Source organism: Plasmopara halstedii, assembly GCF_900000015.1.
Source record: "Plasmopara halstedii genome assembly, contig: Scaffold_1651, whole genome shotgun sequence".
In the NCBI taxonomy this organism is placed as follows: domain Eukaryota; phylum Oomycota; class Peronosporomycetes; order Peronosporales; family Peronosporaceae; genus Plasmopara; species Plasmopara halstedii.
The window spans coordinates 249,705-259,424 of record NW_020188562.1 but is presented as its reverse complement, the minus strand read 5'-3'; the positions used below and the strand labels follow the sequence as shown (position 1 = coordinate 259,424).

The 9,720-nt window shown below is 46.7% G+C and overlaps 1 protein-coding gene across 1 annotated transcript; it reads left to right on the top strand.

The window, feature by feature from the left end:
- Positions 1-1,440: 1,440 nt before the first annotated feature.
- On the top strand, positions 1,441-2,167 carry PHALS_01925 (RxLR-like protein; the record flags this gene model as incomplete). The annotated part of the gene is made up of 2 exons (XM_024716409.1): positions 1,441-1,538; positions 1,870-2,167. 2 exons carry the CDS (start codon positions 1,441-1,443, stop codon positions 2,165-2,167), a joined length of 396 nt encoding a protein of 131 aa, XP_024582011.1.
- Positions 2,168-9,720: the final 7,553 nt, after the last annotated feature.

Sequence of the window (9,720 nt, the reverse complement as noted above, 5' to 3'; positions counted from 1 at the left end):
CTGTGTCAGGCAATTCTAAATGTTACGTAGCATTTCCTTTGCTTTCATGACACTCGTGACCAGCATAAATTTGGTCTGATGTTAACACGCAACGCCTTGCGTAATCATTTATTAATGCCTTAATGTCCTTCACATTCAACGTCTCTGTGCATGGCAAAGGTTACAGAAGCGCATGATACTTTTTTGTGCGGCCACCTTGAAATAAAAAGACATACTACTTGACTAACGCTATGCGTATGTTGTCCAGCATTGTTCATTGCAAAAGCACATGTGTCTGCACTATGATATGGGTCACATTTTGCCGCAAGCATAAAACCTTTGTGTAGTTTGACTCCTCTGGCATAGTGCTATTAGTCCATTAATCTGGATGTTATATTCAGTTTACCAAGTAATTGCTGTCTTTGTGGATTGTCTTAGCAACATGTTGCCTATCTCGCAGATGTCAGCTAAATTGAAAATGATGAAAATACAGCTAAGATATATTATGACAAAGATATTTGCTACATGGCTTGCTGGACGCAAATAATTCAGTTGGAGATTAACAACTGAGGGTGAAGCTTGATGAACAGTGTTCAAGGCGCTTAACATCAGATAGATCATATCAGCCGCTGACTATACGCAAGTAGACAAACCAAAGTCGACGGCACGCATGAAATGCGTCGTGGAACATATTATCCGAAGCGCTTGCGTGAAAAGACCGCGTGAATAGGTATACTCTCACCTGTTCAGTCAGCCCTGATCACGCAGTTCGTACCTCAAGCAGGCTTTAAACTATTTTATATAACTAGTTTGGTGAGGCTTTGGGTGCGATTCATATCTCCACAGATTGACTCCTTTTAGTCAGCGAGAGCCAGGCAATCATATTCGACTTGCTGATATCAGCTCAGCTAACCTTGTGAGCAGAAATTAATGATCAAAGCTCAGTATAACTGAATGTCATGCACAGTGTGTGGGATACTATGACTGAGAGCCAACACAGATAGAGCAGTATTTTACTGTCAGAGACAGCAAGACACACACGATTATGCTGTTGAGTAAAACGTTTCATTACATGCAAGTAGTTTGCCTTCAAATGCAATTTCTGCAGTACATAATTTTCCTACAAATCATCATCACTTCGGATTCTGCGCCTAAAAATTCGGGGTATGGGTCACTCCCCGAGATCAAATCCACTGGTTCTCTTAGCTGAAATTCTAAGAGAGTATTTGTAATCATTTTAGATTTGGATAAAGGATACACGTCCATTCGAGCCTATGTTTCAATTCAAATGTCAGCTTTAGTAGTGCATACGTCAAACTAAGTTATCAATTTTATGATCGCCTTTGCGAGGTACACAGCCATGTAGATATCGAAGTAATTTCTTTTGATATTTCGTTATCGCTACATGCCACGCTACTTATCGTTTTGAAACTGGTGCAAGCATTTTCTGCCAATTCTCATATGGCAAGGCTAAGTCTTTCTCAATGGCAGGGCGCATTGTGCTGGATAGCCCTGATTCACCCAATTCTTGCCCAATTACGTCATACGGAATTTTCTACGTGCGTCAAGCCGCAAACCACCATAGTTATGATTTCAATTTTTGACCAATAGCAGATGAGCGAGTGACACCGTTGACATTTTCATTAGCTTGTTCACCTGTTGCGGGAATGCATTATCGAGGGAAATGTCTTTCCACCTCCCTTGATAACGCTTAAACACCAGAATAATTTGCAGAGTCCATCTGTTCGAAATAGACGAGCAAGATACTTACTTGGTAAGCAGTGCCGCCGGAGTATTATACTCCGGCGGATGATTTTATTGAGCTCTTTTGTTGATAGCAATGGATCGTATCCATTGGAACGCACTGATCTGATACATTCGACGATTCAGTGGTCATACGTTTGAACCGCGGCTTCTAACTGCAGTCAGCGTAGTTATTTCCAATGGGCAAGGTCTTGACGACAGCTATACTAGTGATGCAGAAGTGCTTCTCGACGGTGAGCCATGTGTGGCGCTGATAGAGTTGCTCTATGCGCTGCATCTGGAGAGCAAGCTTGTTTCTGTTCCTTCGCTGATGCCACACGGCATGTTTGCACAATTTGACTCTGATATAGAGTTGCTTCTATATGTCCAGAATGTGTTTGATCGAATTCCCCTAGTATGCGCGACAATTTTTTCAGCTACTTAACACAGATCTCGCAAGATGGTGCTACCACCGGTTTTGTAGCACTATGGCAGGATCATTCCCATGTATTCCCGGCAGAGCCGAAGCTACCATAATTTTCTGACCTTATAATTACAGCCACGAACACCGTACACAGATTTCTGTGCTCTTATACCTCCTAACGCAAAGACAGCAAGATGCTGTGTCAAAAGTATTGCGTTAGGTATTTTTTGTCTGAAGTCGCAAAGTCACAAGTAGCCAAAATAGAGTATTTACGCAGGAAAGCGCTCAAGTGCGGTCGCACAGCTTCAGCAGTGCTTTCAATCAAGAAGAAACGATATTTATCGACTTTGATTGTTGCCACGTTGCAATATAAACTGCGTTGATTAATGGCTCAAGTACTATTTTTGTCGTGATGACCATTAGCAAAGTTTCGATACAAATCAGTGTGATTAGCAATCAATTACGTTGTGACTGATTTTTTTTAGTATATGACAAGAGCGGTTTTAGATGGTATGCATTTAGATCTTTGGGTTTGAAAAAATACTGATCTAAAATGACTGAGTTATAAACATATTAAGCAGCTTTCTTTTACAAAGCAAATTCTCTCTCTCGTATCACAGTGAAAATTTATTGACGGTCACATTTCACTTACAAGCAAGCTGTAACAGATTTCACGTGCCTTGGTAGGAAGGGTGTGGGTCGCATAAGATGATGTGATCACACAATTGCACGTGTCACAAAAGATGATCTGATCCCACAATATATTGAAATAACAAGTCAGTACGTCGCTTGAACAGTAGATATGCATCTGAATAAGATTTAATATTTAATCAGGATTTAGATATAGGCGGCTCTGACACAAATAAAACCAAGAAATACAGTTTAAGTTTTAGTTGGAAAGTTAATTAGCATTGGGTTGAGGTTGTAGTTACTCTTTGAGTAAGTGGGTTGTGATCCGCTGTATTCGTACTGATTTTATGTATAGACCGAAGTGCACCGACCTTACCCAGACTTCCTATAAGCAAAAAGAGCTACCGCAGTCCCGCTGCACTTGGTAGCAATTGTAGTGAATCTACACCTGAGTCGACTGGCCCTCTCTCAGGTCGAAATGAATCGCCTATTTGCACCAGGACATGCAGGGCGGGCTTAAAAGACTGATGTCTCTGCTTGGCCATTACAGCGTGCAATACCCCGCTTCACAAGGACCCAAAGCGATCAACGCGCGTTTTTAAGTTATAAAAATGCTCTGTCAGAGCACATACAGCAGAAGATAACGGCGTCGAAGACGGATTACTCCCCCGACCATAGCCGCTCATGGTAAGTGTTAAGACCTTTGAGAACAAGGATAGAGAGAATCTCCTGCTCTGCGTGAAGAAAGTCGAGATGGTCGAGGTGTCCACCATGCTCCAGATCGCGCAACAGTGTGGTACTTCGGTCGAAGCGGTGTTTCGCTCCTGGACGGAGCACAAGCGTCAGCTTTTGCGAGTATTCTCGCCGCCTAACTTGGCATATCGCACGTGATCGCGTTTTGTTGCCGCCACAACAGAGTAAGAAGGAGTTGGTGAACCTTGTCCAAGAGATGCATACTCCCATTACCGGTATGGCAGCCGATCCTCTTCCCGAGGCAGTCACAGTGAGCGTCTTTATGGATGGTCTCGGCAATGGAGTAGTCAGAGTCTTCTATGTTCACCCGTCTTCATTTGAAGAAGTGGTGAATATGGTATTGAATGCCGGGCTTAACTCTAAGTGGCAAGACTTGGTTGGAATGCACACTCTTAAAGCTCGTCGAGTGGGCCGGAGCCGTTAGATGTCGGCTATACTGATAAAAACGAGGGAGAGCATCGAGCTGCCGGGGCGCCCGATGGTGTGTTGTCTGTGGAGACCCCGTCACCTTTAGACTGGTTGTCCCATGCGAAAGGCGCGTCAAGGTTCATCGAACCGACGCCCCGCTACTCACCAGTCCACTAATTGTCGCGGGGAAACGACACCACTTATCAGGCGAGGGGCGCCTTACTGGGAAAGAATTGAGTTCTGTTAAGCCCCAAAGAGATAAAGAGCAGCAGGGGCTAGCGACATAAAGCTAATTGCTTTTGAACACTGAACGTGTTTGCAAGCCAGGCTTGCTGGTCAGAGGAGTGACCGTGAAGGGCTTTGAGAAGCCACAAGAGATTCTGTTCGACCTCGGGGCGTCGGTCAATCATGCTCGACGCTTCACGATTAAAGGAAGTCAGCTGTATGCTGAGCGGTGAAAGCGCCGTTGAGTGACACGGCACTGTTCGCTTAGCGACGGACACTTATGTCATTGGGCCGAGGGTCCCTCTGGACCTCGCTGTCAACTTCTAGGCTTTGAAGTATGCAAGGCTGCTTAGCCTTAGACTTGAATGCAATGTATGATATCATCCATGGTATAGCTATTCAATGCACGTGGAGTGGCCCGTGAAGCACGAAGACTGCGGAGCAAGCAGCTCTTCGTCGGATGTTGTTAATAGATCCAGGCTCCGGTGGAGCAGGGACTGGGGCTCACACTGGACGACGCCGAGTGCATCTTCACAATGGGCTCGACGCGACACTAAATCTCTCTGGAGAGGCGACGGCGACGCTTTATGCTAGCTACAAGATGCCTAGTGTCGACCCTGATCCAGGATGTGTCTACCGTAAACGATAGCGTACCGCTATGTGGAGGAGGAAGACAGCGACGTCACCTTCGATGCTACTCCCGCGGTGGATGCTTCCCTAGAGCTTGACAAGATCCTCTTTGGCGATGCCTTGAAGGCGGGCGATTTAGCCGAGGTGATCATTATACGTTCGGAAGAGGAGATTAATTCGTCCCCACTTTTGACCGAAGCTGTCCTGAAGGACACTATGAGGGTGGTGACCGCACGAAGTAGATTGACGGATCCCTCTGATCCGTAGAATCCTTCAGAAAGGAATTACAAGACGTCGATTCCAAAGACCCGCTGTCGGTTCTCCATCCGGACCGAGGCGTGCGTCATGAGATCGACCTGATTCCGGTCACCAAACACTGCGTAACACGCCAATGCCCCTTGCCCAAAAGGCAGTGTGACGTCATTGACGCCTTTTTCGGTGCAAAGCACAACGCAGGATTGGTCCGTGTGAGCTAGTCTCCACATTCGACACCAACGGTTTGTGCCCAGAAGCCGAACGGCAAGTGGTGTATCGTTCATGCTTACAATAAGCACAATGCTGCCTCCATTCCGGCACAGACGCCGATAACAAGAAACGACGTCTTCTAGAACAACATGGTTGGATGTTCGAAGTACAGTGCACTCGATTTGTGGATGGGCATTACCTATTGCTCATGAAAGCGAGTGATATTCCGCTGACAGCGGTGAGTGCTCCGAGCGGAATGCTCTGGGATTGGCTGGTGATGCTCCAAGGGCTGTCAAATGAACCACCAACATCTAATTGCCTTGTTGTCAGTTGTCCGGGTCCCACCAGTCGCATGCACAAACATACTTTGACGACAATTTTGTCCACACTTGTTTGGGGCATGGGAGGGCAGATAAAGACAACCACATGGTATATATGAGAGCGGTGCTTGAGTGTATGCGCACGAACAAACTGTACGCCAATACAGACAAATGCATATTTGGCGCAAAAGAAATTCCCTTTTTAGGGTGCTTTTTTAGGAAGCGTGGCCTTCGAGCAGTGTCAGCTAAGATCAAGTCCATTATGGACTGGCCGGTTTCAAGAACCAGAAGAACTTGCGTAAGTGGCTTGGCCTAGCCAGTTACTTGCACAGGTATAGCGCGAATTGTGCGGAAATGGCACGACCATTGTCGTCGATCCTCCTCAAATGGTTACTGAATGGTGTTGGGACACCGAGCATCATGAGGCTATTGACAGCCTCTTTCATGCGCTAATACTGGGGTTGCCAGACCGCGATCGTCGTTATAGTATCGTCTGGGATGCTTCGGACGTTCCCATCGGCTGTGCACCGCTGCAAGCAGACGCTGAGGGGCGAGATCGGGTGATCGCGTTCGAGTTTCGTTAGCATAAGGCCGTGGGGAGGGGATAATTAGTCCAAGACAAGGAATTACTTGCGATGAAGTATGCACTCATCAAGTTCAGGATGCTCCTGCTTGGCTCGAAGCCGTTTGTGATCTACACAGATCATGCGTCCCCACAACTCGCAGATGATAAGCTGGTGGGTCTTCCTCTTCGCAGGATATAACTTCCAAGTGAAGTAAAGCAGAATGCTTTGGCTATGTATGTATCCCTGTTAAAGACGCTAGGGGGCAAGGAGTTTAGAATTCGGACAAGAGGCTGCCGTCGCGATTGCGCGCACGGTTGCATCGATAATCGGTTAGTTACAATTTGCTTTATTGTAGCACGGATTCAACGGATACGTGACGAATTGTGGTTCCTCTCGATGAGGATTTCAATTAACGTTTCCTCTAAGAGGCCCATGATACCCCACTCAGTGGTCATCTCGGTCGTGAGAAGACCTACAGCTTGGTGAGTTGCCACTATTCCTGGCCTAAGCTGTACAAGTGGACGAGCTTACATGTGCGCACGTTTGAGACTTGATAAATGGTGAAGGTCTTTCCGAATGCGGCGGCTTCGCTGGCCAGTTTACAGTTACCCTCTTAATGTTGAAATTTCATGAGTATGAACTTTGTGTTTGGCCTACCGATGGACTCGGCGGGCAACACGACTGTGGTGGTCTTTTGTGGGCCGTATGAGTTAGATGGTCCATAAATGCCCATCTCTCGGCAGCGCCGACGGTGTGGGTACAGCAACACTGTTTGTGGATCGTGTTTTTTGGACAACATGGAATTCCGGAGTCAATTGTCTCTAACAGAGACAAACGCTTCACTGGGGACGTTTGGCCGACAATCCTCGGGGTGTTGGGCAATTGTCAACAGCGGACCATCCGCAGACCGATGATAAAACTGAATGCGTGAACCGCGTCGTTGTAGACGCCCTTTGCAGCATCTGCGATGAAACGCCGAGGCGCTGCACGCCATGCTGCCTTTTGTAGAGCTAGCTTTTAACAATGCAATGCATAGATCTACCTGCTACATACCCTTCTACGTGAACAAGCTCGTTCATTCGCGTCCCGCTGACGCCGCCATTTTATGGCTCAGGGCTTGGTGGGAAGGAATAGCCGAGCGACTAGCTGATTACAGCCCCTTCACTATGCTTAAAGAAGTTAAAGACTTCCTGTCTATCAGACTGAATGTCTTAGCCACGTTCACGATGCGATGGCTGAAAGCCAAAACATGCAGAAAAGTATGCAGGAGAAATGTTGAGAATTTTGAGGTCGGGGACCTGGTTTTATTAAATGTTAAGAACCTTTCACCACATGCAGTCTGCTGTCCCTAGGATGAAGCTCTGTCCACGATTTATCGAACCTGCCCAGGGAGTGGCCGAGCGGCGCCATGCCTATACGCTTAACATTCCGAGATGAATGCGCACCCACCCGGTGTTTCTCGTGGGCTTGCTTAAGCCGTACCGGGATTCGGTGCAAGTGAACACGGGAACGTTGGCACCCGAGCGGTGCCCACATGCGCTCGGCCACTCAGAAGCTGGAAGAGCAATATTTTTGAGCACAGAGTGCAATGATCTCATCTCCAATGGCGCCAAGCCCTTAACTGTCGCACGAAGTGACTATTCGTCTGCTCGGCGGCTAGAAGACGCTCCGACAGAGAGCGATAATCCTCCGCGTGTGGCAGTCGGTACACAAAGAGATCCAGTTCTTCAGAACTTCCGCACATCTCAAACCGATGCTCAGTCGAGTCCTGATGGCGTCTGACAATTTTCTTCACAAAGCTTAAAGGGTATCGCAAGTCACATGGCGGCGATCGACCAAGTCGTCATCATCCGCCGCAGACTCTTCTCGACGAGATCGGTGGCGTCCACTTTCACGTAGAACGTCTTGTGGGTCGACGACGTCAACAAGGTCAAACCCAGCATCTTATCGAGTGGCGGAAATACCCGAACTTCGTGAACATATGGGAGTTTGAAGTGCCACTTCGGCAAGACTGCCCAGACGTCGTGGACGCTTAATATCCGAGAGATGACTACACTCCACGTCGTCGTGCGCCCCGCGCTTCTTGGCAATACTGGGGAAAGTCGAAGGGCCATGAGCTGATCTCAAGCTATGATCCTGAGCGACTGTGGACGTAAACTCACCCTTCTGAGAGGTCACAGAGCTCGCGAAAGCGTCATACGTTGCTGGGCGAGTAATGAAGGAAGCCGGCGTTGAGCCTTAAATTTGACTAACTCGAACCGAAGATGGCGTTCGGCGCGCACGTCCACCTCCTTTTGGCTCCGATGTAAATTAGACAGCGAGGAAAGTTTTTGATGCTGCTGTTCCCATCGCTTAAAGAGCTCTTCGTCATCTGCATCGGTTTCGCCAGTGGCGAGTACTACAGAAATAGGAATCGTCCTCATTGCGGGTACAGGAGCAAACATGTGTAATCCAGCCAAGAGAGAAGAACAATCGCGCTATCGGATCATGATGTTTTTTTCCATGAAGGATGATCAAAAAGGTAATGTTGTGCGGTACGAGGCACGACAATTCGCAAAGACATTCCAGTTCGATTCCGTCGAAGCATATTTTCTCGGCCGCCAACATCAATTTAATGATTTAATGCGGGTAATGCTTGCAGTGTATTCCAAATGCTCATATAAAATTGAACAACTGAATGCCGATACTTTTTAAGAATTTGCTGACAAACTAAACATATGTAGAAATTACACTGGGTGTCGACAATGTCTAGGGAGTCATTTGTCAATCGAAAAAGGATATATACAGGTTGGAAAGCGAGTGCCTGGAACAAAACAATACATTGCATCATCATTACAATGGCTTTTAGTGCTACGGAAGGGATTAGTGCGTTTGTGTCAAGCGATCCCTGAAGTATTTCATCCATGTTGAACTTTATGTGTATGACATGACTATTTTGGCAAAAACAAGCAGGTAGATCAATCAGGTTTAAGGAATTGCTCAACAATGCATTTTGGATGAAGTACTGGGACATAAGGCAATACTTTATCGGCAAGAATGAGTTGGAAGAATTTTGATGATCAACAGATATATTGACAAAGGCACTCCAGCGAAGATGCTTGAACTTATACGCGAGGCAGCGGGTGTCAGGATCAAGCCAACGCCAAGGATCTCCAAGCATTAACTACGAGTAGGAGCGCTGTGTTAATGCCACTCAAGACAGTTGATACAGCGGGGCTGCCGTAGCTTTGCGCTTACAGGAAGCGTAAGTTAGATCATAGACTGTTCGTTCGATACTTAGAACAAGTACGATTTTTGCGGATCGCAATCCGCCGAATTTTGAATTCATAGATTTTTTAAATATGTATTGTAAATCTAAATACATGTATAACTACTGGCTCATCCAGCCTCGTACCCTATTCTTGTTTGGTTTGGTCACACCATGCCCATCTGGTGTGACACACACCCTGTTACCAGGGTATGTGTAACTCATGTTACAGTTGAAGAGCGATGTTGTGACCGCATGTCGATCTTACATGCAAAAGTACAACATTTTGTTCGTTGATAAGACGAACTCCGAGTGTCCTTATGCTTAAGA